The 27,589-nt window shown below is 50.9% G+C and overlaps 1 protein-coding gene across 1 annotated transcript; it reads left to right on the top strand.

Moving 5' to 3' along the window:
• Nucleotides 1-334: 334 nt before the first annotated feature.
• On the top strand, nt 335-27,589 carry MMP2 (matrix metallopeptidase 2). Its single transcript, XM_040254010.1, has 13 exons — nt 335-798; nt 3,675-3,901; nt 4,874-5,022; nt 6,073-6,201; nt 6,422-6,595; nt 9,157-9,330; nt 10,224-10,397; nt 12,652-12,807; nt 13,858-13,993; nt 18,649-18,785; nt 20,257-20,416; nt 24,789-24,898; nt 26,666-27,589. Exons 1-13 carry the CDS (start codon nt 643-645, stop codon nt 26,767-26,769), a joined length of 1,986 nt encoding a protein of 661 aa, XP_040109944.1. The 5' UTR covers nt 335-642; the 3' UTR covers nt 26,770-27,589.

The raw sequence follows: 27,589 nt of genomic DNA, 5'->3' as shown, positions 1-27,589 counted from the left end.
TTTGACCGTTCCTCCCCATCTCTGACCCACGCCCCTGGAGTGCAGGCCGTCCTGCTCCCCAGGACCTCGAGAGTCTAGAGTGGTCGCGCCGGATGTTTCTAGGCGGGGGTCCTTAGGTTTTGCGCCCTCATGGGGAGTATAGAGGTTGGGAGGTCGCGCACTGATGGTGCTCACAGAGGCCCAAAGCAGCTAGCTGAGGGGAGAGGAGGCGGAGAAAGGAAAAGAAAGGAGAGAAGAGGCGGAGGGCGAGAGGGGGAATGGGGCGGAGAGGGGCGGGCCCGAGCGCCCCCCCACCCCACCCGCCGCAGCCCTGCCAGCGTCCTCCCAGCCCAGCCGGCCACATCTGGCGGCGGCCCTCCCTTGTTTCCGCTGCATCCAGACTTCCTCCGGCGGTGGCTGGAGGCTACGCATCTGGAGCTTTAAACATAAAAAGGCTTTGCCAGGACGGGGCGAGAGCAGGCGCGGCGGAGCGGGCTGGGAGCCGGGCCATGCTCTGCTGAGCCGGGCAAAGCCGAGGAGACCGAGTCGAATAGCCCCTCGGAGCGCAGCGCCGCGCGGGGGAGCAGGCGCCAGCCAGGCGGCGACGCGGCCACAAGCACCGAGCCAGCCACCCCCGGGCGACGCGCGGGGCCCGGGAGCGCAATGACCGAGGCGCGAGTGTCCCGGGGCGCGCTGGCCGCCCCTCTGCGGGCGCTCTGCGTCCTGGGCTGCCTGTTGGGCCGCGCCGCCGCCGCGCCATCGCCCATCATCAAATTTCCTGGCGATGTCGCCCCCAAAACGGACAAAGAGTTGGCTGTGGTGAGTTGCGACGCTAGCCTCATCCAACCAAGTTTAGAGAAACTTTGGAGCGGGGGGAAGGGCCACCCCTCCCCCCACCCCCACGGTGGGCTTACAGCGTGGGGGAGGGGCTTCAGTAAACCGCGCGGGGTGGTCTTTGGACCGCCGAAGGAGGGGTGGTGGAGCTGCTTGTAAGAGGAGAAGGCCTTTGATAAACAGCTTGGCAACTTTCAGGACCCAGAGCGGGGGCGCGCCACCAGCAGGGTCGAGAACCGAGGTGCTATGGCAAACCTCTGGAATGGGCCCCTTTTGTAAATAACAAGGACATTGTCCAGGATCTGGGATTTGGCAACACGGGGGCGGCTTTGTAAACAACTCTTGGACACATCTGGGGGGTTGGCTGACAAAGCCAGTTAGCCAGCGTCCTGGGAGGACTTTGGCAAAAAGCCTGAAGGGGTCTCTTTTGCAAACAGTGGAGGATCCTTGAAACCCCTGTTTAGGGGTTCCATCTTAAGGAAGAGGGGGCCTTTGACACACAATTTGGATAAAGCTTTGCACACGTGAGGGTGGGAGCTCTGGGCAAAGCAGAACTTTGGCCAACCTCTAGGAACCTTCTGCACACATCTGGAGAGGGGCCCTTGGACCAACCCCTCGGGGGTCCTTTTGGCAAGTATTTGGGGCCGATGGGAAACGATCAGCGAGCGCATCCTTTCTCAGTGGCTCAATGAACAAGTTGGTCAACGAAGGTCAAGGGTTGGACCTCAGAAAGTTTCCTCGAACTTCTCCAAAGGAGTCGGACGACGGCTGGAGAGAACTGGCCAGCAGGGCGGAGGGAGGGGCAGCACGAGGGCCCCGGCGCGTGGGGCGGGGGCGGACTGAGCCCGGCTCGGGTGGGAGAGCAGCCAGGGAGCCCTCCCTCCTGGCGGGGTTCCGAGCTGCGGCTCAGATGTTTTGAGAGCGCGCGAGCGCGCGCGCCTGGCGCGAGGGGCATCCCTGCCGAGAGGTTGCACAAGCATGGATGGGGGCAGCGGAAGGGCACTCCCCCTCCCCCTGTAAGCACCGCGGGCTGGGTCTGGACCCCTCAACACTTTCCTTCCAGCGCACATCTGCCCTGTTAATTGCTTCAACCACCCTTTGTTGTTGTTTAGTCGCTAAGTCAACCGCCTTAGAAAGCCCTTATTCTCCCCACACTGTCCAGGACAGGATCGTCACGCCCTTGGTCACCTGATCACTCGGGGAACTCCTTCTCAAGCTATGACACCACCCCTGCCCCTTTTCCAGCATCCGGGTCTCTGCCTTTTTTGGACAAATGGAGCTGGTCTGCATAATGATGAGGCTGTGATTGAGGGTGAAGGTGGAGCTTTGGAGCATCAGTCACAAAGCTACCTGGGTCCCCACACCTTCTACAACCTATGGAGGTCCATGTTGCCCAGAGACATACAGTGGGGAACTTGAGAAACCAAACGTTGAACTTAGACCACCTGACTTCAAATCAGGGGTTGCACTAACTAACTGGCCTCGTGTGACTTCTCTCTGAGCTTCTGCAAACTGAGAGTAATAAGAGTTCCTGTCTTGGGGTTAAAGGAGAGATAATCTTAAGAAATTCCCTAGTGGTCCAGTGATTAGGACTTTATGCTTACACTGCAGAGGGCATCGTTCGATCCCAGGTGGGGGAACTAAGATCCTGTGTTCCTCTTTGCATGACCACAAAAAATAAATACAGGAAAATAAAGGAGAGTTAATCTTAGACACTTTGAAGGGTACCTGGGACCTGGAAAGCACTCAATAAGTGTTAGTCATCATATGTTATTATCATTTATTATTAATATTATTATTTACTCTTTCTTTCCTCTTTCCTAACTACCCTCCTAAACAAGGTTAGGGCCCCATTAATAAGGTCTCCTGGCTCTCCACACCATTCCTATCACATATTTAATTTTTCAGTTATTTGTGATCCATCAGCTTCCCTATACTGGGCTTTGAATCCATCTGTCATGCTCACCACTTGACCCTCAGCCCTAACACTGGGCTTGGCACCTGGTAGGTGTCAAAAAGTATTTGTCAAATAAATAGATGAACTGATTGGTCTCTGACCCCCTGCAAGGGACTGTTTGGTTTTGGCCTCCATTTGGGCTGAGCCAGCTGCACAGTCCCTGAGGGACAGGACTGTTTTCTTTGGGAAAATGGCAGATTCAGATTTTGAACCCAGGTCTGTCTCTTGCTGGAGCCCAGCGCACACAGCCCTTATAAGAAAAGTGAGGGAAATAATCCCTATGTCATCAGCATTTTGGTGGATTAAAAGAGACAATGGAAGTAAAGAGAGGTGGTAGAGAGGTAAAGGTTCTAAGCCTGGGCTCTGGAGCCAGTTACTTGGGTCCCAGTTCAGTTCCGCCATTTAAGAGCTGGTGATCTTAGGCAAGTTTCTTAACCTCTCTTGTGCTTTAGTTTCTTCTTCTGTATGATGGAGATAGTTACAATGTCTACATGATAGAGGCTATGAGAAGTTTTGTTTTGTTTTGCCACACTGCGCAGCATTGGGGGGATCTTAGTTCCTGGACCAGGGATCAAACCCGTGCCCCCTGCAGTGGAAGCAAAGAGTCTTATCCATTGGGCCACCAGGGAAGTCCCTGCAGTGAGCATCAAATGAGTTAACACATGCTGACATCAGTACCTGGACATATAGTGGGCACCCAACATGTACTCCCAAACCACAGTATCTGCAGTTTGTATGTCACTCGGCTAATGGGAATGTGGGGCCATCTGGGAGTGTGTATGTCACTTAACCAGTGGTTTGGGAACCTGGGACTCTACCCAGTGCCCTGGGGTTGCTGATTCCTTTGGCCAATACTATACCATCCTAACGTGGCTGTTTGTGCTGGGGTCCTTATTTCTTCCAGCAATACCTAAACACCTTCTACGGCTGCCCTAAGGAGAGCTGTAACTTGTTTGTGCTGAAGGACACCCTGAAGAAGATGCAGAAGTTCTTCGGGTTACCCCAGACAGGTGAACTGGACCAGAGCACCATTGAGACCATGCGGAAGCCGCGCTGTGGCAACCCCGACGTGGCCAACTACAACTTCTTCCCCCGAAAGCCCAAGTGGGACAAGAACCGGGTCACATACAGGTGCCAAGGCAGGGCTGTGGGAGGCAGGGCAGGCCTTGGTCCAAGGGACACTGTGTCTCATTGGGCGTTGTCTTCTCCCCTCTCTGGGGACTCAGGAGGGATCTTGGGAGGACCTGGCATCCTAAGGAGTTTGCGTACAAAGTTCTTAGGAATGGAGTCAAACGGACCAGGACTTGAATCTCACCCTTCCTGGCTGTGGGGCATTGAACTACTTCCTTTTCAGTGCTCTGACCCTTGGCTTTCCACTCTACAAAACAGAATTAAAACAGAACCTTATTTATGGGTCGGTTGGGAAGCCGACCGCGTATATAAAGGGGTTTCACAGTGTTCAGCACTTAGTGAGAGGGGCAGCCATTCCCTTCTCTAGAGGATCTTCCCACACCAGGGATCGAACTTGGGTCTCTTGCATTGCAGGTAGATTCTCTACCATCTGAGCCACCACAGAAGCCCATAGTCAGTGCTAGTCGTTGTCATTATTAGATGAGATCATTGAGTGGGTGATGAGAACTTGATGATTGGTTGCTATTGATAATTGGATTTTATGGTATAGAGTTGTTGTAATTGGTTGTTAATTGTGCTGAGAGCTCTGTTCTGTAGGGCTCGTGTTGCACTCCAAGGATGACATCTCTGCTGGGTCCTGGAATGCACTGTTTACATTCCTATCCGTATGGGTTGATCTAAGGCTCCGCAGGACTTCGAGGTGCTCTAGTGGGCTCTTCTCCCAGGAAGCTCTACTTAACATGTACACACATGCCTGCATGTGCATCCACACTCATGCACACTCATGCAGACAGACACCTGTCACATGTATGCACACATTCACACACCTGTGCACACGCACTCACCATTGCACACTCACACACAATCACATATACACACCCTTGCACACATAGGTACACACTTGTAGGCCTAGGCATACGCACATGCCCTTGCACACCTGCACACACTCACATGCACTTTTGTTACCTCCAGGATCATTGGCTACACACCAGATCTGGACCCCCAGACAGTGGATGATGCCTTCGCTCGTGCCTTCCAAGTCTGGAGCGATGTGACCCCACTACGGTTTTCTCGGATCCATGATGGAGAGGCTGACATCATGATCAACTTCGGCCGCTGGGGTAGGCAGAGGAGGGGCGCAGGGGGGTCAGTGTAAAGACAAAGGGGCAATCTGGATATTAGAGAGGCATGGGGGGCTCTCCTTTCCAGCTTAGCTAGGAGGGCAGAAGATGCAGACACTAGAGTGGTGTAGACTGGAGCAGACATTGGACAGCCACATCGATGCGAAGTGGATAATCTGACCCCCTGGAGGTGGTGTGAAACTGAAAGCAAATGGTCTCCCCACACTGTCCAAGATGGTAGCCCCGGGATCCTCAAGGCTACTTACTCTTAAATTAGTTACAATTAATAAAATTTAAAATTCAGTTTCTCGGTCACACTAGTCAAATTTCCAGTGCCCTGTAGTCACATGAGGCCAGTCATTTGGACAAAGAACATTCCCATCTCGGCAAGGAGTTCTGTTGGATGACACTCGTAGACACTGAGGAACTCTAGATGTGGAAGTGGGTCGGATACGATGGACCAGTGTAGACTTGAGAGTAAGCAGAATGGATGCCGGGATCTAGGGCACCAGGTGGGTTGGGGTGGGAACACAGTAGTGTAGGCATGAAGGAAAGCAGTGTAGACATTGTGAGTGGAAAGTGATGAGGGGAAGTAGCACAGGAGACCGTGCAGGTATGTGGGTAGGTGGTATGGCCCTGGGTGGCATAATGGTTAGGAGGGTTAGCGCTGTGGCCATTGGGAATAATATGACTTGAAGAGAGGTGGTATGGCTAAGAGAGGATGTGAAGGTACTTGGTACCGATGCTGGGGACAGCGAGGGTGCTGGCGGGGAGAGCCTGGTGTGGCAGTGTAGGCACGTGGGTAGGTGTAGTGTCATCAGCAGTAGTGTAGACAATGAAGGCTGGTGGTGGAGATTCTGAGGGCTGTGTAGACCATAGGATGCTGACTCCACTCTACTGGCCTGCTGTGTCCTCAGTCCTGGATAACCCAACAGGGTGAGGGAAGGGGTCAGAAGGTAGATGGGCTGAAGGGCCCCAACCATGGATGAGATGTGGCTGGGGTTCAGCCCCCAGTGGGGTAGCTAGAAGCTGAGATCCAGTGTGTTTCAGAGCATGGAGATGGGTACCCTTTTGATGGCAAAGACGGGCTCCTGGCTCATGCCTTCGCCCCGGGCCCTGGAGTTGGGGGAGATTCCCACTTCGACGACGATGAGCTGTGGACCCTGGGAGAAGGACAAGGTAAGAATATGACCATCTACATGCCTGAACCTCCTCGCCGATTTTCTGCATGCCTCCCTGTCACTTAGCAATGAAGATTGTGGCTTCCCTGGCAACTGCAGACCCCTCCATCTGCTCAGGTGGGAGGGGGAGGGAGGTCACATACCCCAAATGAGTCACAATCCTGGTCTCCAAAGAAAGGCCTAGAGAGATTCACCCTCCACCCTGTGTGGCTCCTCAGTGGTCCGTGTGAAGTACGGGAATGCTGACGGGGAATATTGCAAGTTCCCCTTCCTGTTCAATGGCAAGGAGTACACCAGCTGCACAGACACAGGCCGCAGCGATGGTTTCCTCTGGTGTTCCACCACGTACAACTTTGACAAGGACGGCAAGTATGGCTTCTGCCCCCATGAAGGTGAGTGTCCTCTTGGCTTCAGGCCTTGACCTTCCGGCCTCCACACTCCTCAGGCCTGGCACTGCCAATCAGCCAGTGTCCCCTCCACTTCCTTCAGCCCCCACATCCCAATTTGAGCCATCACTGTGTCCTTCTCATCTGTTCCATTATTCACTTAATACTTTCATTAAATCGATTCCTCTTTTAAGCTTCACTATTAGCAATATTTTTGAACTCATTAGTTTGATGTGCTAATTTTTTTCCAACATACATTAAAATGAACTTAGAATGATTAAAATGACCAATGGGTCTCTTGAGAACTACTTTCTACCCTCTAGCAGAATTGGAGGTTCAAGGGTTGAGGAGAGCCTTGGGATGAATCAGAAGCCTAACAATGGGATTGGTACTGAGGCTGGTACCCAACCTGGCTTGGGGACACCGACCTGGGGGATTTCAGCCGTTGCTTCTGGTTCTGATGCTGACTCTGTGTTTCTGTGTCTGGGGGCTGTTCCATCTGCCTTTCTTGGTCTCCATCTATCTTGGCTTGTGGCTGCATCTCTGGGTCTTGGCAAAGGCATCAGGTTTGACCTAGTATTTATGTGTGTGCTTTTGTCAGTGCTTGAGACATAAGCTCTAGATATTTTGAAACAATGTAGAGGAAAATTTTTTTTAAAGAGTGAGGGTATTGACATATATACTCATTCTTTTTAATTTATCCTTGACATACTTCATAATCAGAAATCATGAAAGGACAGCATATATAACCTGATACTCTTATCAAGTCATCATGTTTAATGATTCAGGAGGTTGAAAGCTGAGAAGATGTGGAGAAAATGTGAAAAAGTCCAAAACCTTTTAAAATACCTTTTTTCTTTACTAGTCCATAAAGGCTCCTTGATCTATAGATACCTCTGTCTTCTTAGCTGTAATTTTACACATTTGTGAATCTTTCTGACTTTATTGCAAGTGAACCCTAAGTACCAGCCCTGTTGACAGAAGGAAAGAAACAAAGAGCTAGTTAAATGTGTCCCTGTTTACGCTTTTAGTATCCAAAATCATGCAATAGTTTTTATTAAGTAAAGTTCAAGGCATTGGCCGTTAATGTCAGAAATATTTAAAACCAAAAATATTTAATGTATCTTGCATTTCCCAGTAGGGATTTGGATGGCGTTAACCTTCCATGTGTCAACCCCTGTGTTTAGAACAGAATGTCTTGATAATAGAAGGGAAACAGCTGTAATTCATAAGTTGAGGAAGGGTTTTTCCCTGTTTTGGACATTAACCATTGGCTTGGTGCTTAGCCAGATGCAAGTACGCACGACATGCACGTGTTTGGGTCTTGGGGCAGAGGTTCTGGTTACTCAGCCCCTCCTGACTGCTGAGTCAGTGTCTGCTTCTCTTCGTCCCTTTGGGGGCAGGATTTGGGAGGAGATGGGGGCTTCCTGGGTGGTAGAAATGCTGCTGATGGGAGGCCAAATGTGGAGACTGGTCTCCATCAAGGTTAACACTTCGCCTTTCCCATTTCAAGGCCACCAAGGCAGCTTGTCTTGTTTCTGGCGTTCCAGGAGAAGGTCCCTGGGTTGGGGAGAAGGGAGCAGTGAGGGTAAGGGGCCCTGAGACTTGTGGGGGTGGCCAGGGACTGGGTTTGATTCTGGCCATGGTGGAGTTAACGGGGGCTGCTGAGGTCACCTCTGGCACCGTTGTTCACAGATGGTCCTTGTTACGCACTTGTGGTTTTGCTAGTTGGCAAATCCAAAGACACACCATTCTGTAGCTTCGGGTGGATGAGGGTGCGGGGCAGCAGGGGGAGAACCCAAGACAGACAAGCCCAGACTCTTAATCCCACTGTCTCCCCTGAACCCTCCAGTCATGGCCCATGTCTTGGGGCGGTCAGAGTGGGACCCTGGGGTGTGTATTAAAAGGTTCGCAGAGATACCACCTCCCCCTCCCGGCCTTCCTCTCCTCTCCCTCCTGCAGGGACCACAGCGTCTGGGAAAACGCCTGGGGTTGAAGGGAGGTGAAGTCTTCTCTGTGTGCGCAAGCGTGAATGACAGAGTGAGGATGGGAGAGATGGAGATCAGTGGGTTTTGTAGTTCTGTACAACCTTCCTCCATCTAGGTGATCATGACTAGTTCTGGAGCCAGCTTTCTTCAAACCTCAGTTTCCCTCTCTGTCAAATGGAGAGATATTGCCATCCTGCCCACCTTGGATGATATATTTAGCAATCTGCAGGGATGCAGGCATCAATCAGGTTGGAGTAGGGCTCTGGAGGCCCCCACCATGTGCCAGGGGTTAACTACTTTATTGCTGGGGCAGAGGGGGGTGATCCATAAGGTCCAAGGAAAAGGATGGGGCTGGCAAGGGAGGAAGGAGTATTTACCCCCAGAAGTTCAGAGAAGCAACAGTTTACCAACCAGTATAGATTTTTTAAAAAATATTTTATCAATGCTATGACTTCCCTGGTGTGAGTGGGCAGGTGGGCAGCCAGCTCTGCATCCACACAGGTGCCCAGCAGATGCTCAGATGGGCAGGTGGGCCATCTCCCTCACATTCACACCCTCCCTCTCTCTCCTGCACCCCAGCCCTGTTCACCATGGGCGGCAATGCCGACGGACAGCCCTGCAAGTTCCCGTTCCGCTTCCAGGGCACATCTTACGACAGCTGCACCACGGAGGGCCGTACGGACGGCTACCGCTGGTGTGGCACCACCGAGGACTACGACCGCGACAAGAAGTACGGCTTCTGCCCGGAGACTGGTGGGTGTCGCGCCTCTCCCCACCCTCTGATAGCAGACCCACGAGAGCGCCCTCCCCTGACCCCCGTTTCCCCAGGACAAGGGGTGCTAATCAGGATGCTCAGCGGCTGGCCCAGCACAGACACCAAAGTCAGGATAGACATTGGGCACCCACGGCCAGTTCAGCCGAATTGGCTGGTGATACCCAGGACTTCCTCAGAATGACCTGCACTCTCCCAGCCTCCCTGGTCTTTGTCTCTTCCTCTCCCTCATCCCAGAGTCTCTCTTCCCTGCCTCTCTTTGTCTTAGTCTATATCTCTTTTGATCTTTGTTTTTCAATAAGAACTCCCTCTCTCCCTTCCTTCCTCCCTCCCTCCCTCCCTTCCTCCCTCCCTCCCTCCCTTCCTCCCTCCCTTCCTTCCTCCTTCCTTCCATCCATCCAACAGATATTTCCCAAGTCCCTGCTCTCTGCAGAGGACACAGGTAAGTCTCCCACTGGCCCACGTGTGATGGAGCTCCCAGTCTTGGAAGGGGTGTTGGCACCCTCAGCTCTGCCCAGCTCCCTCTGGCCCCGCCATGCCCCACCCATGGAAAGCTAATTTTAAAAGCTCTGGAGTCTGGCTGCCTGGGTCTGCATCCCAGCCCTGCCACTCGTTAGCAGCACTGCCTAGTTACTTACTCTCTCTGAGCTCGTCTTCCCATCTATGCAGCAGGAGGTAAATCTAGGGTCCCTACCACACCGGGTTGTTTAAGGGGGGCCCAGGATGTGAGATGTGCATAAAGCTCCTGACCCAGTGGCCCGGGCTGAGCGAGCACTCAGTACGTCTGGTTTGTTAATGTCCACGTCTTGTCGTTGCTCCTGGTGGTGGCCTCACACCCCCTGCCTCTTGCTGACCCATGTCCCTGATCCCACAGCCATGTCCACTGTGGGCGGGAACTCGGAAGGTGCCCCATGTGTCTTCCCCTTCACCTTCCTGGGCAACAAGCACGAGAGCTGCACCAGCGCTGGCCGCAGTGATGGGAAGTTGTGGTGTGCAACCACCTCCAGCTACGACGATGACCGCAAGTGGGGCTTCTGCCCCGACCAAGGTATGAGGAGCCCTGGCTTTAGGTAGGAGAAGCCGCACATCCGGCCCCGCCCACGTGTGGGCGGGGAAACCGTCCAGAGTCCCCACCCACTTCTGCCATGGGCACCGCCCTCTAGACACCCACCTACCGGCATCTCAGCATCTCTACTGCGGACCGTCCCACTCAGCAGTGAAGCTGCCTGTTTCTGGTGGGGACCTCTTGCCTGCTTAGCCCCGCTTCTCTGGGCAAAGAGATGGCCTCCAAAATAAGACCTGATCCATCCCAGTTCCTGGGTGGGAGTCAGTTTTCCCCAGCAGATGCTGCTTTCCCCTCCCACCTCTGTACCCCTCCAGGTGGGTCTGTCACCCCCAAACATCTCAGTGCTGGATACAGGGAACCCTGCTCCAGAGAGATGATTTTCCTGCGAGACATTTCCACTCCAGCAGAGAGCTGCCTTCAGGGAGCTGGGTGGGCAGAAGAGAGGAATACAGTAGCACCGCATCCTTGCTCTCCCCACCCTCCATGCAGAATGGGGAAACCCTCACGGCCCTCCCTGCCCCAGGGGCACCATCCTTCGCCAGACTGTGAATGGAGGGGTCCTTGTCAGTATTGGGTGCTGAAAACACAGCTGCCAGGGACAGCTCTCTGCCCTCCAGGGCTCACAGGCTTGAGGGAGAGAGTGACCAGGAGACAGGCTGTGACCTTACTGTGTGGTCACTGCAATGAACAGGATCCTTGGGGGCACCAGGGAGTCACTCTAGGCTGCAGGGCCCAGTGTCACTGGGTTCAAGGCCCCAGGTGACCAGGTGAGAATGCTGGGCTGGGGACAGCCAGTATTAGGGCAGCCTCTTTTTAAGTTACTTTTCTTCTTTTTTACTCTCACTGAGATGGAACTTGGAGAATGCTAGCTGACGGAGGCTGGCCAAGGGAGTCTTTTTATCCTCCCCCAAGTGCCATGCTAAGACTTACCCTGATTTTACGTGCTCTGCTCCAGCCTCTATCTAAAGGTGGGGTTCTCCACCTGCCGGAGTGGTTTAAGGCTCCAGAGCACGTATAGTGTACTTGGTTGGGGGAGGGGCAGTGTATTAGTGCCCCATTGCTGGTGTGTAGTCGCTAAGTTGTGTCCGACTCTTTGTGACCCCGTGAACTGTAGCCCGCCAGGCTCCTCTGTCCATGGGATTCCCCAGGCAAGGATACTGGAGTGGTTTGCCATTTCCTTCTCCAGGGGATCTTCCCCACCCAGGGATCAAACCTGCATCTCCCAAATTGACAGGTAGATTCTTTACTGGTGAGCCACCAGGGAAGCCCGTGGTGTCCTAGGGCGGCCATAACCAGATGGCTTAAAACAACAGAAATTTATTCCCTCGTACTTCTGGAGTCATCTAGAAGTCTAAAATCAAGGTGTGGGTAAGGCCACGTTTTCACTAGAGACTGTATCACTCCAATCTCTGCCTCTGTTGTTATTTGGCCATGTACCTTCTAAGGACGTGGGTCACACTGGATTAAGGGGCCACCCTCCTGCAGTATGGCTTCATTTTAACTTGTAGCTGAATTTATCTGCAAAGACAATATTTCCAAATAAAGTCACAGCCACAGGTATGTGAGGTTAGGACCTGAACGTGTCTTTGCAGGGACACAGTTCAACACACAATCGAGTGCAATGATAGGGTTTGCCCACTGTCTGGCTTGAGCCTGGGCAACCACTCCAAGTGAGCATCTTTTTACTGCTTCCCCTGGGGAAGAAATGGTGGACCCAAGGGTTTCCTCTTTGGAGACTGCAGAGCAGGTTTTGCCCTTGTTCTTTATAGAGAAAACGAAGAGCCAGGAAATGGGATTTTTAAACAAATGGGCCTTTAAGTAAAGGATTTGCCAATGCTGCGTGCTCCCCTCTATAGCACATGTGTGGTACACATGGAAAGGGATGAGGGGACCTGGGTTGACTCTAATTGAAAGTAAAAGGTATGGTCTGTTAACCTCAGAATTCTCAGAAGAAAACATCAATATGTGCCACTTCCATGCTCTGAACCCTACCATGGAGATGTCCTCAAATGTCCCCATTGTCAGAGCCAGGCCTGACTACTACTACTTATTTTTTTTTGGCTGCACCGAGTCACATGTAGTATTTTAGTCCCCTGATCAGGGATCAAACCCCTCCCCCCACATTTGGAAGCCCAGAGTCTTAACTATTGGACCGCCAGGGAAATCCCCTGATCTGATTTTCTCTCTTATCTCTCTCCCTGTCCTTCTGCCCCCCTCCACTCCCTACGGCCCTCAGGGTACAGCCTGTTCCTGGTGGCAGCCCATGAGTTTGGCCATGCAATGGGGCTGGAGCACTCACAGGACCCTGGAGCCCTGATGGCACCGATTTATACCTATACTAAGAACTTCCGCCTGTCCCATGATGACATCCAGGGTATCCAAGAACTCTATGGTAAGCCTCAGCTTGGGGTCCCTGGGGCAGGGGTTTGGGGAGGTCGTGTTGCTGGAGGTAGGGTGCCAGGGGGTGGAACCAGCCAGATCTGGGACTGCAGGAGACAAGAGCAGGAGTATTAACCTGGTCTGGGGATATTGGAGCATCACTCTAAGGCCCTCGGACAGCCCTTTCCTTTCCAAATAACACCAGTGTCTGAGCCTTGCTTGGCTCCCCAGAGCCATGCCATGAGGCAGATGGGGCAGAAATGGGCTCTCCATTTTCTAGGTGAGTCAGCTGAGAGAGGTCTGAGAAAGGTAACCTTCTGGCCCCAAGGTCAATGAGGTTTATGCATCCAAGTGAGGTTTAGAATCCAGGAGAAGTATTAATAGCTAAATATAGGGTAGAAATTCCCAGCACCTGGAATGACCTTAATGATACAGGATTACAAAGCTTCTAGTTCTCCAAACAGTTCTTTTATTTTAATGTGTAATAGGATCAGTACAGCTAATACCTGGAACCACTGATTTATGTACATTAATGCTTACAATGAGGCCAGAATTTACAAAGTGACTCCATTTTTTAAAATAAATCAACATATAATAGTACTGGTGGCACTTAGACAAGGCTGAAATGAAAATGGTTCTGGAGAGACAAGGTGTGGGGAGCATAGGACTTGGGAAAGAACTGCAGTAGAGTGAGTGAGTGGCTCTGGGTTTGAGCTTCGCCTCTGCCACTCACCAGCTTCAAGGGATGGAGCTGGTCTTTACCTCTCTGGACTCAGTTTCCTCACCTCTAAATGGTGGCTGGTTACCCTCAGGAGTGAAGGAGGTGTCTGCCACACCCCCAGTGCTGGCCACATGGTCTCCCCTCTAACTCTCTGACTCTCTCATGGGCTCAGAAACCTTTCCAAGTCCAGGCCTCATCCCCCTGTCTTCCCTGGGCTGACACCGAGGACAGAATACTATTCTTCTGACCATTAGCAGGTTGGGTGGGCCGGTCTCGGGGCTCAGCCTGTGGGGAAAAACCCCTGGGGCTGGGGAGAGTCTGAGGTTGGGTGTCTTCCCCCAGGGGCCTCCCCTGACATTGATACTGGCACCGGCCCCACCCCAACCCTTGGCCCTGTCACTCCTGAGCTCTGCAAACAGGACATCGTCTTTGACGGCATCTCTCAGATCCGTGGGGAGATCTTCTTCTTCAAGGACCGGTGAGTGTAGGAGCTGGCTTCCTTGCCCTCTGCCCTGTCTCCATTATTCTCACGCCTCCATCTCTTGCTCAAGGACCCCCCGGGGGGCTTCACAGAATGGACAGTATGAGACTCATTTTTGCTGCATGTTGGACAGATTTTGGTGCTACCACCACAGGCACTTCTATGCTGCCTGCTAGCCTGTGGGTCTCGGTGTCTCAGCTTCGGGCTGCAATATGCATTCAGGGATGGTCTGCATGTCACTCCTTCTGCTGGGGATAGCAGCTACTCGTGACAAATGGCAGGAGCACAAGAGGCCAGATCAGACCACACAAATACATTTAAGGCCTCCACTCTGAGCATATTTGAGAATACTTCACTGGCTGAAGCTAGTCACATGGCCAAGTCCACTGCCTACTCTAGGGGGTGGTACTGCACAGTCATGTGACATCACACATGGATGTAGATTTCTAAAACAGGGATGGAGGGGAGAATTAGGAACAAAGCATCTACCATGGACCTTCTCCTGGAATGGCCTTGACCTCAAATGTTCTATGTATGGAGAACAAGTCACCACAGGGCAGAGAGGTGGTGTCCTCAGGCTAGCAATAAAGGCCCCCACTCAATCCACCAGGGCTGTGATTCACTCAGCAGTCCTAGAGGCAGGCAACAAATCTACAACTACACTAAAGCACCCATCCATCCATCCTTCCGTTCTTCTACCTGTCCATCATGCATCTATCATCCAGTATCCACCCTTCCACCCATTATCTGTCCATCCATCATCGTTATGTACTCATGCGCATCATCAAGTCTTCATCATCTGTCCATCCATAGAGCATAATAGTTGAGAGAATGGTTCTGGAGCCGGATTGCTTAGGTTGGAATCCTGGACCTGCTACTAACCTGTTGCATGATTATAGGCAAGTTAATTGTGTATCTTCTTTTTACCTCAAATTACTCATGTGGCTCAGACGGTAAAGTGTCTGACTGCAATGAGGGAGACCTGGGTTCAATCCCTGGGTCAGGAATATCCCCTGGAGGAAGAAATGGCAACCCACTTTAGTACTCTTGCCTGGAGAATTCTATGGACAGAGGATCCTGGTGGACAACAGTCCATGGGGTCGCAAAGAGTCAGACATGACTGAGCGACTTCACTTCTTCACTTCACTTCACTTCACTTGTCTCCAAAATGAGATTAATAGTCCAACTTATCCCATAGGGCTGTTTTGACGATTAGATGAGCTTAGTGCTTAGAACAATGCCTGACACAGACTAAGTATGTTCAATCATACTAGTTGTCCTTATTGACAATTACTTGGCTTCTACTGTGCCAAATCGTTTGCTAAGCTTTGGGATCTGGGGGTGAGGTGTTTTGTGCTGTGGGCAGAGGGGCTGCTTAATGCCTGGATTGTTGTTTTAGTCACTAAGTCGTGTCTGACTCTTTTGCTACCCCATGGACCATAACTCACCAGGTTCCTCTGTCCATGGCATGTCTAAGGCAAGAATACTAGAGTGGGTTGCCATTTCCTTCTCCAGGGGATCTGCCCCACCCAGGGTTTGAACCCACGTCTCCTGCATTGGCAGGAGGGTTCTTTACCGCTGAGCCACCAGGAAAGCCCAATGCCTAGATTTAGTGTTCTCAGAAAAAGGTCAATGAATCTCCCCAACAAAAATCACTTAGAGTGTGAGAGTTAAAAGTTTCTGCCCCGACCCTCGGGCCCTCTGACTGGAATCTCTGGGAATGTGTCCCAGGCATGTACGTTGAAAAAAATTTCCCCATGAGAATTCCCTGGTTGTCCGATGGTTAGAACTCTGTGCTTTCACTGCCAAGGGCGAAGTTCACCCCGTTGTCAGGGAACTAAGATCCCGCAAGCTGCAAGGCACAGCCAAAAAGAGAAAAAAAAAATTTTTCCCCAATGATTCTGATGCACATTAAAGTTTGAGCGCCACTCGTCTGGTTTAGGGAACAGAGGCAGAGAGGACCATCATGGCAGAATGAAAGAGATGTGACTGCAGAGATATTAGCACAACACTTTGTGGACACATCTGAGTCCAGGAAGGCTCCACAGGTGAAGTGATACCCAAGTGGGAACATCAGAGGAGAAGCAGATGCAGGCGGATGTGAAGGGGCTGGCAGGGTGGGAGCGTGGTTGAGACAAAGGAGCTGCAAGAGCAAAGCTGGAGAGATGTGAAAGTTACTGGCTTATCCCAGGAGAGCCTGGTGAGGCTGAAGATGTTCCAGAAACTCTTGTGAAGGGGGTCCTCTGCTCCAGGCATTGGGTTAGGTGCTGGGTTGGGGGTGGGAGGAGTGGGGCAGATGCCAGAGAGAGATGAGACCCATCATGCACTGAGAAGTCAGGTCCATCAGTCCACGAATGCCCAAGCCAGGACATGTAACAACAGATATCAGTGTGTCCTGCACCCTCACTTCAGGGATGCGGAAGAGGTGAGCCCAGGGAACCCACGCTCTAGCACTACCCTTGATCTGCTGCACTTCTCCCTAAGGAGACCTTGACCACACTGGTGGGTCTGAGTACAGAGCTGGGAAAGGGTGTGGTGCCTAGGCCCAGGTCAGAGCCATCACTGGTCTGACACATCCCGCTTTCTTTCAAAAGGAAGTTGATGAGTGTTTAATGGGCTCCTTGAATTGATCAGTAAGTATTTAAACACTGACCATATGCAGAAATTGGTGCTGGACATTGTGGGGGACTAGAAAGGCAGTAGTGAAGGATAATTCTACTCCAACGTTGGCGTCAGATCTGCATTTGGATCCTGGCAATTCCACCACCTCTCTGAGCGTCATTTGCCAAGTAAGGATCGTGGTACTTTCCTGTATCAGGATGTTTTGGTCACAAGTAACAAAGAATCCCAGTGGTCATGTATGGATGTGAGAGTTGGACTGTGAAGAAGGCTGAGCGCTGAAGAATTGATGCTTTTGAACTGTGGTGTTGGAGAAGACTCTTGAGAGTCCCTTGGACTGCAAGGAAATCCAACCAGTCCATTCTGAAGGAGATAGCCCTGGGATTTCTTTGGAAGGAATGATGCTAAAGCTGAAACTCCAGTACTTTGGCCACCTCATGCGAAGAGTTGACTCATTGAAAAAGACTCTGATGCTGGGAGGGATTGGAGGCAGGAGGAGAAGGGGACGACAGAGGATGAGATGGCTGGATGGCATCACGGACTCGATGGATGTGAGTCTGAGTGAACTCCGGGAGTTGGTGATGGACAGGGAAGCCTGGCGTGCTGTGATTCATGGAGTCGCAAAGAGTCGGACACAACTGAGTGGCTGAACTGATTGAACAAAGAATCCCAACTCAAACCAGCTTAAACAATGGAAAGAAAGAATTCCCACATGGTACACAGTCCAGGGCTAGGGCTGCCTCCAGGGGTGGAAAGAGGGTCACGGATTCAGTGATTTTTTTTGTCCACTACCATCCTTGGCATTGACTTCAGCCTAAGGCTGAGTCCCTTGGGGTCACACGATGACTACCAATGGCAATTGAGGCTGTAAACTTCTTTGTCCATATGCAGCAGAAGAGAGATTAGAGAGAGAGAGATCTCCAGATCTGAAATACAAGTGTATGTCTCCAATCTTATTGTGTCAACATAGGACATACGGCCACTGCTGAATCTATAACAGTTGCTGGGGAATGCTAAGCTCTGATAGGATTAGATCAGTGGTCCTCAAACTTTGGCACGCATTAGAATCGGCTAGAAGGATTCTTAAGTCACAGATTACTGGGCCCCAAGCCCAGAGGGTATGATTCATGGGTCCTAAGTGGAGCCCAATAATTTGCATTTCATATGAGTTCCATGTGTTGGTCTGGAGGTCTTGCTTTGAGAACGGGTAGCTGAAACTCATCAGAATGGGGACTGGCTCCATCTATAGGAAAGGAGGGACTATAAGTATGGGTATTTTGTGAGGAATGATTGTAGGGAAATAAATAATAGGTGCTGGGTAGACCACCAAGAGTGCATATTATTTTATAATATTGTAAGATTGACATTTACAAGCCACATGAAATGCTTGGCACTTAGTAGGCCCTCAATAAATGATGGCTTTTTATTACTCCTGGAGGAGGAAATGGCAACCTGCTCCAGTATTCTTGCCTGGAAAATTCCATGGACAGAGGCACCTGGCAGGCTACAGTCCATAGGATTGCAAAGAGTCAGATACGACTGAGCAACTAAGCATGCACACACACTTTATTACTCCTGCCAAAGTGTATGAATCCATCATTTCAATTCGGGAAATGCTTTTGAGTGCCATCAGCTCCTGCCTCAATTGACTTCTAATCTGGCAGGAAAGATAAAACACTTAAAAAAAAAAAAAAAACAGACAATCAAACTACTGTTATAGGCACTTGGTATTGCCAGTTTTGAGAGACTCAGAGCAGGGAGAGTACAGTATGGAGAGAGAGGTAGTTAGGGAAGGCTTCCTGGAGGAGGGAGCAGGTGGGGGAGCAAAGTGGTTGCTTCTCTGCTCTGGTGTCTTGCTGAGGGGACTCTGCTCATTCTCCAGTCCTTCTCCACCCTTCCTTTGATCTTACCTTCCTGCTACCCAGCCAAGGAATTATCCTGGGATGTTTCTGAGTGGGCTTGGGGATGTATGTGTGGTTACAGCTACAGAGGGACTGAAGGTGTGGTTTCCTGTGTCCCCTTCCCCCACCCAGGTTCATCTGGCGAACAGTGACACCACGTGACAAGCCCACAGGGCCCCTGCTAGTAGCCACATTCTGGCCTGAGCTACCGGAAAAGATCGATGCTGTGTACGAAGACCCACAGGAGGAGAAGGCTGTGTTCTTTGCAGGTCTGTGGGAGGGGACCTTCTTGGCCCTCGGCTCCAGAGGGCGCTGTACCACGATTCCTGTACACTGGTGGGTGCTCTCCTTAGTTACAGATCCACTCTTTCAACCATCATCTGGGAGATTGGTTCAGACATCCAGCATCAACCAGCACTGGCTCACAGAACGAACATTTCAGTAACTTTTTACTTATTTTTCAATCTTTTTGATTCCTTTTCCGGAGGAAAATGACACTTCAGTGCTACTGCCTTGAATACCTTCCTAATGCTAGTGCCTTCGGCAGATGACAGTTTTAGTTAGAATTTTTTAAACACTGATTTGTTTTTATTTTTAATGTTTACACTTATTTCTATAGACTTCAAAATGAATTCCTTGAAAGCAGAATATTGAGTTAAGTCATAGTACGAGGAGACTCTTGTTTAGTTGGTAAGTTCTGACTCTTTCCAACCCCATGGACTGTAGCCTACCAGGCTCCTCTGTCTATGGGATTTCCCAAGCAAGAGTGGATTGCCATTTCCTTCTCCAGGGGATCTTCCCAACCCAGGGATCAAATCTGAGTCTCCTGCACTGCATTGGCAGGCATGTTCTCTACCAGTGAGCTACCAGGGAGGCCTATGAGGAATCTCTATAAGTGGTAAAAATCACTGAGGTAGGGGCATGTGGGCTTCCCAGGAGGCTCCAGTGGTAAAGAATCCACCTGCCAGTTCAGGAGACACAGGTTAATCCCTGGGTCAAGAAGATCCCCTGCAGAAGGAAATGGCAACCCACTCCAGTATTTTTGCTGGGAAATGCAATGGACAGATAGATCAGCTTGGCGGCTACAGTCCATGAGGTCACAAAAGAGTTGAATGTGACTTAGCAACTGAACAACAGCAGCAGGGCCATATGGGTAACATTGGGGAAATCTTGCTCCTTTACTCTTTATTCAAGCACCTCCCATGTGCCAGGGCTGCAACCCCTGCTCTCAGCTCACGAGCCAGGAGGGGAGACAGAAAACCAGGCTGTTAGGAGGGGGTGCAGGAAGAGCTGTGGTGGTTAGCGGGGTGAAGGCTGAGATGGGGACACAGAGACAGCTTCCTTGACGCTGGAGGCTCAGACAGCACTGTGGGTGCGTGCTCACCAGCGGACCCCCCAGCTCCTCCATCCCAGAGTGACCAGGGCAACTGCTGGCTCACAGGAAACCGGTGTGCAAATTAGAAAAAGGTGCCTCTTCACGGCAATCGTGGCACTTAGAATCTCTGACTTGATGAGTGAAGCCAGGGTGGGACTCACTCCCGCTCACCTTCTTGGTCAGGGACCTTCCATAACCAATTTGCAAAGCCTTCCGTGGAGGCCCAGATTTGGGGCACTGAATCCAGAAGTGACCAGAACTCGTGTCCCCGATGAGAAAGGTCACAGTGGGGTCACTGGCAGATTGGTGGTGGGAGGAACAGCCTTGAGCACTTGCCGCCAACGCACCCTCTGCTTCTATCCCAGGGAACGAATACTGGGTCTATTCAGCCAGTACCCTGGAGCGAGGGTACCCCAAGCCGCTGACCAGCCTGGGGCTCCCCCCTGATGTCCACAAGGTGGATGCTGCCTTTAACTGGAGCAAGAACAAGAAGACATACATCTTCGCTGGAGACAAATTCTGGAGGTAAGGGAGGGCAGTGTGAAGGAGAGCTGCACCGCCGGCCATGTCCACAGAGAGAAGACACTGGCCTTGAGCCTCCTGGGTTGAGTTCAGAGGCTGGTGGGCTGTGGACGGCCCCTCTCTGGTCTCTAATCCACCAGGGCTACAGACCCTCTGAGCAGTCACCAAAGGGCAAACCATTCTTGGGCACATTACTGGTACAGTTCTGGTTCGAGCCTCCTTTCCCTGCTCAGAAGTCTTTGGATTGGGCTCATGACTGTCTAGTCTGGAGCCTTGTATTTTAGGGTGACTCACCGAAGAAGGGGGTAATAAAAATAAAAATAATAGCTGCTACTCTGATCCTATGTATGAGGTGGGTATTATTATTCTTCCCATTTTATAGGTGAGGATATGGGTTCAGAGAGTTTAAGTATCTGGCTTAACGTCACACAGCCAAGTAGTGGCAGGCTGAGATTTCAACCCTGGAATTCTGGCTCCCAGAGAACATGCGATTCTCCACTTTTCTTCACTGTACCTGAGGTAGCAGGGTCCCAAGAGATGGGAGTGGTGGAGGCAGGGATGGCAGAGGGCAAACACAGGATGAAAACTGAGACGGGTACCCACAGGAGCTAGCATCCAAATCTGGCCTCATTGGAAACAGCGGCACCCTCTGGCCCAGCTTCCACAGGTGCCCTGGCTGTGGGGGAAGGCTGGCAGGAGGCCAGTTTGGAAGCATGTAGCTCTCTGCCCCAGCTCATCTAAGGGAAGGGTCTAGGGACTTCCCTGGTGGGTCCAGTGGCTAAGACTCTGTGCTTCCAATGCAGGGGCCCCAGGTTCAGTCCCTGGTCAGGGAACTAGATCCCACAGCCATGACTAAGAGTTCTCATGTTGCAACTAAAGATCTAGCCTGCTGAGACTGAAAAAGATCCTGCATGCTGCGACTAAGACCCAGTGCAGCCAAATAAATAAATATTTTTAAAAATAATTTTAAAAATAAAGGGAAGGGTCAGATTCTAAGAGACCATGGTCAGGGCTGAGGGCCAGGAGTCCAGTATCCAGGAAAGGTTAGTGAGAGGCAGCCAGGATCTCAGGAGTTTCATTATAAATCTTCCCATTTCCTAGATGAGGAAACTGAGGTCCAAAGAGATGAACTAACTTGTCTAAGTTATTTATAGGCAAGTGTGTTGGCCGCTGATTACGCAGATTATAGAATTTTAACTGCTGCTTTTGCCGTCTAACCCTGGGCCCCTGGCACTGTACCCTCAGGGTTATCGGGTCGGTGGAGGAGTGGTCTTCCTCTCTGCTTCCTAGCATTCTCACATTCCTCCTGTGTCTGCATCTGAACCTTTGCCACTCCTGGAACAATTCTGCTTCCCTCCGGAGTCTGCTGTCCTCCCACCTCTTCCCCACCACCTGCCCCCAGTGGCCCTGCATTCAGAAGCTGTTTATGTCCCCGGCTGCCGTGTCAGGGTGGAATTCCAAACATATTGCTAAGATACTTAGCAACTTAAGCTGATTGATATCTCAAGCCTCAGGAAAGGAAACAGCCAGGAAACCACAGCGCTCTGCCCACAGGCTCCGGAACACTCCCAGGCACACGCACGTACTGTGTGGAAATGTATCTCGGCACAGCAGTCACTCCGCATCTCCAAATCTTAGAATCAGGGAACCCTAGTATCTTTGAATCACAGTGTTGAAAGGACATTTATAATCATCCTGCAGTACACACTGTGAATGTAAACATATGGGAACAGACGCGTCTGTATGTTATCATGAGTATCGCTTGTGCGCGCACACACGCACACACACACACACACACACACACACACACACACACACTGATGCTCAGGCTATGCTGCTGGCATCTTGCTGGGTATTGGGTAGAGTTATCTGCTTTCTAGTCCTTTTCAATAGCAAGCCTACCTGCCAAAGCCTAGATCTGGGATGGACAGCCTGTTCCACAGGGAAAGCTCTGTAAATCTTCCTTAAAAGCAGCAGAACTGAAACATCTATTGGAGGTTCTGGGTGGGATTTCTAAAGGAGACAGATCTTTTTCCCAGGAGAGGTAGTTAATGAGACTGAGACACTGGTCCTGGTAGAGTCTACAGAGGCCCAGGCCTCCTTGCTGGAAAAGGAGAAATCGCTCCAGAAAGATACAGGACAAGGAGTTGCTTCCAGCTTGGGCAACCCCAGGGAGTGGTTAGTCCTTGCTTCTAGAAGCTTTCACTAAGCTCAGAAAAATGCATTCAGTATCTCCTATGTGCCAGGCATTTCCCTTGGTGCTGGAAGATAGTGGTCAAGCAATAGGCTCTCTCTGGGACTTCCCTGGCGGTCCACTGGTTAAGACTCTGTGCTCCAAATGCAGGGGGCATGGGTTCAATCCCTGGTTGGGGAACTAAGATCCCACATGGCAAAGAAATCAATATAGCACAGAACTTTTTTAAAAAAAGGAGAAAAAAGAAATAGTTGCTCTCTGCCTGGTGGAACTTACAGTATCATGAAGGGAAGAGATATAAACATGTACAAATAAAATAGTGATGGTTCTCATGATGGGCCCTGTACCACATCCTGGGGCTATGCATTTCACCTGTATCTCTCACTTAAGGTAGCCACTATTATTAGCTGCGTTTTCCAGGTGGCCTCAAGGATATACCTTTGAAAAATCTCTGACAGAAATGTCTGTATTCGTAACACCTACTCTACACTACAGTTCTACAGCCGGAGAGGAGAGGAGAAGGTCAGAGGGTCACAGAGAAACCTTTCAAAAAGTGTCCCAGTGAGCAGGAAACACTGTCGGAGGAAGCTCTGGGGACAGAGAGTGAAGACACATGGTCCTGTTCAGAGCCAGCATCTTCCGATGCCTCCATGCTGTATTCTTCCTGGAGGAAGAACTGTGAAGCAAATTGGTTCACTTCTCTGAGTGTCAGTTGATCCTTGCCCTCCCTGCCTTCTGTGGTAGAGTGAGAAAGAAATGAGGGCAAGTTCAAGGGCACATAGCTCTGAGCCTTTGTCACTCTAGAGAATGTAGTTAGAGGGGATGTGGATGGGATGCTGGAAGTTTCCCAAGCTGGGAAACTTGGTTTTGGTACCTCAGGTCACAAGGAAGCATGTTAGGTTTTGCAAGAAGTCTCATGACAGAGATGGGATTAAGAAAGGCATTTCTGGCAGTTCTGAGGGTGATGGGCAGAGGGGGAAGAGTCCTGTAGAAGGGGGCTCTTAGGGGAAACTGTTTTGGGCGTCTGGGATTGGAGGTGGTCAAGCTGGCTGTGGGGAAGAAAAGAGTCAGCTATGAGGCTGGTACTGGGCTGTCACCAGAATGAAATTCAAACACAGATCTGTCTAGAAAATTAGCACCACGAGGGCAAGACTTTATCTTGTTTATTACAGAATCCACAGCGACATAGCAGGAGGTCATTAAATATTTGCAGAATAATAAATAGATGGAGTGTAAGTGGAGAAGCAGTGGAATCAAAATGACCCAAGCCTTTTAAAAGTTCTCCCAAAATTGAAAAAGACAGATGTTGCTAGCCAGGAAAAGAATATGCCAACTAATACTCCAGGTATTTACACAAATTAAAGGCAGAGCCCGGATAACAACTTGCCCTGGGAGCTGCCGTTGGGCCTGAGATGACAGGAAGTTGCTCTGTGACTCACAGGGCTTGGGCTCCTGCACCACCTTGTACTGTAACCTCACGTCCCAGCCGAGATCATTGCCCAAGATGTGGACTGTCTGCTCACTTGACAGATGAAGCAGCAGCAGTTTTTCAAGCCGAGCAGTGCTGGGCAGGACCTTGTCTCTGGGCTCCCGGTCCCGTGCTCTTTGTACTGCAGCAGAGATCAGAGTTTCTAAGGAAACTAACATTTCTCAGATACTGTGTTAGGCATTTTGCCTGGGTTATTCCATTTCATATATATGATAATTAAATATCAATACATTAAATATAGACCATCTAACAAGTGGTAAAACTGAGGCTCAGAGAGCAGTTTACCACCCTGTAGCCAGAAGGCCTGAGTTGGACTCCCACTTAGAAACTGGGTCCCTTTTTTAATCCTCTGGTATATAAATGAGTATTATGGTAGTAACTGTCATAGGATTGCCATAAGGATTGACTGAGAGAGTATATGGAAGGTGGGTAACACACTGTTTAAGTGTTAGTAGTAATTATAAGATTGTTTTTATGGGACTATCCCAAGTCACCTAATAAGTGAGTCGTGGAATTAGGATTTACCCAGGTCTGACTCCCTGCCCCTCAGCTCCAGTCAGGGGCCTCCCTGAAGTGTTAGAGCTGGCCTCCCAGGCTCACCCAGGAGCCATCAGCTGGACCCTCCGGTCACACTGGGGAAGGGCTGGCCTTGAGGGAGGCCCACTGGTTCACCATGGCCATTTTCCTTGCAGATACAATGAGGTGAAGAAGAAAATGGATCCTGGCTTCCCCAAGCTCATCGCCGATGCCTGGAACGCCATCCCTGATAACCTGGATGCTGTGGTGGACCTGCAGGGCGGGGGTGAGCTGCCCAGGCCTCTGGCCGCTTTCTAGGACTCCCTGCCCCCAGCCAGGGCTGCAGTCCTCGCAAGCACACACTCCCTCATTGTGTGGGGAGGCAGGCGGCGCCCGGGGAAAACAAACCAACCCCTTCAGCCCAGCGCTGGGAAGGCATCCAGACCCCTGACCTCTGCTCACTCAGCCGGCTCCAGGCAGTAAGACCCAGAAAGGCCCCTCACAGCTGCGGAGCTTGGAGCCAGAGAGCAGGGAGGAGGGGAGGCCTGCCGGGGGCGGGCGAGAAACCTGGGCTTGGTGCCCTGGATTCATTCTGGGGTTTGATCCAGGCCCTTTTGGGTTCCACAGGAGACCTTGTGACTGCCTCCTGTTAGCAGAAGGATGGCTCCATTTGAGACAGGACCAACTTTGTCAGGCCCTGATGCTGAGGTGGCAAAGATAGCCCATTTGTCTCTGTTCCTTTGCTGCATAAAACAACCAAACCAGCAAGGGCTAGAATTTGGAGTTTGGAAACCAGATTCCTGAGGAGGCTTCTGGGAGGTCTCTAGGGCCCTGGAAATGAGTCCAGTTTGGCTTTTTAGAGGAAATTTCAATGAAATTTCACAAAGATGCTTTTTGAGCTCCTATCACATGCTAAGCACATGGCCCTGACTAAACCTCTCACATGTCCAAGAAAAAGCAGGGTACAGCCAGGTGTCAGGTTAAGGATTATCTACAGAAAGAAACATCTGTTGAGCACCTCCTGTATGCCAGGGGTTTGAAAGGAAGTAAATGAGGTCATATGTGTCAGGAGTAAGAAATTCCAAAACCCTGAGGGGCCAAGCTGGTGCATTAATGAGTGAAGCAGGCAAGGCAGACAGCGGGAAGTGATGTGGTCTGTGGAGCATCAGAGAGTACATGGCTTGTTTTCTGGACAGCTGCTTCTCTGCTTCTGACGATCTCTGCCCTGCAAGAAAAGGGGAGCAGGGACGGCAATCCAGTATTTAAGAATCCATGCTTCCACTGCAGGGGCGGGTGCAGGTTCGATCCCTGGATGGGGAACTAAGATCCCACATGCCACCTGGTGCGGCCTCCCAAAAAAAGAGAGAAAAGGGGAGTCGTGTTATTAGATATTCTAGCTCTTTTAAAAAGAAGTGAGAAATCCATATTTTCATATGAAATTTCCAGATTATTCAAAACAAAACAGAAAACTTGTGTGGATTAAACAAAACCCATATGTGGGCCATCTGATAGGGATAGCAGTCTCTCGGTTTGCCACCTCTAGGAATGCAAAGTGCCCAGCTTGGTGCTTGTGCTCAGCACGGTGCTATTATTTATATTAATAATAGCATATATCATCTCATTTTATCATCACCATAACCCCTAAGAGGTGGTATCTTTAGCCACATCTCAAAGATGAAGAAACAGGGACTCAGAGAGTTTAATTCCTTCCTCCAGTCTCAGAAGGGTCTTCTGTGATTTAAAAGTTTCTTCCTGGGGACCTCCCTGGCAGTCCAGTGGTTAAAACTCCGCCTTTCAATGCAGAGGGTACAAGTTCAATCCCTGGTCAGGGAGCTAAGATCCTACATGCCTCCTGGCCAAAAAACCAAAACATAGAAACAGTTTTGTAACAAGTTCAAGAAAGACTTTTAGCAATGGTCCAACACAAAAACACCTTAAAAATTGAGAACATCTTCCCTATGACAGGCAGACTTGTAAAGTTCTCAGGAACCTTTTCCGTGCTATAATGTCTGAGGATGGGTTGGTCACAGGCTCGTCTCTTTCTCATTTCCAGGTCACAGCTACTTCTTCAAGGGTGCTTATTACCTGAAGTTGGAGAACCAAAGTCTGAAGAGCGTGAAGTTCGGAAGCATCAAATCCGATTGGTTGGGCTGCTGAGCTGGCTCCGCCTCCCCCAGGGCCTGCCCCTCCATCACCTGCTGCACCCTGGGCCCTGAGCACCAGGGAAGGACCCGGGTGGGCGTGGCAGCCCTCAGTTCTGTAATTAATCAGCATTCTCACCCCCACCTGGTAATTTAAGAAACCCTAGAGTGGCTCTGCCCTGTGCTCAAGTAAAGGTGCTGATTGTACCCCTCCTGGGTGTCCCTCCCCCTCCATATCTCACCGGCCCTCCAGAGCCACCCCCAAGAGATGCCTTGAGATTCTCAATGCAGCCATGCCTTGGGCTGCCTTGGTGCTGCCACACTTCAGGCTCTCCTCCTTCCACAACCTTCTGTGGCTTTACAGCACCCTTGGAGCCAACAGAGACTACGTCGAGAGGGCACTGGTGGCCCAACAGTCTGGCCTGGCATGGGGCAGTGGGAGTGGGGCACGGTCGGGTGACCACCCCAGACATTTGGCCTTCTCCCTGCTGGCTGCCTTAGAACCGTCCCTACATTAGCAATTTGCTTTGTATGCACTTTGTTCTTTTCTCTAGATCTTTTTTTTTTTTTTTTTTTTTTACTTTTCCACTTTGACATTGCATTTCCCGACAGAAGGACTCAGGTTGTCTGAAGTCACTGCACAATTCATCTCAGTCCACATAGTGATGGTCCCCTTGGTCACTCTCTTTAGTTATGTCCCTCCTCTGTCACTTCCTTCACTGGATGGAGGAAAACCAAGTCATGGCCCCCCCCACCCAGCCCTCCCCTCCAGTCCCTTCAACAGTTTCCCCGTGGGAAAAATCAGTGAGTACGAATAAAGACACTAACTGAGTGGA

This window comes from Oryx dammah, unplaced genomic scaffold (genome assembly GCF_014754425.2).
Source record: "Oryx dammah isolate SB20612 unplaced genomic scaffold, SCBI_Odam_1.1 HiC_scaffold_13, whole genome shotgun sequence".
In the NCBI taxonomy this organism is placed as follows: Eukaryota; Metazoa; Chordata; class Mammalia; order Artiodactyla; family Bovidae; genus Oryx; species Oryx dammah.
This window is presented reverse-complemented; position numbering and strand designations above follow the sequence as displayed.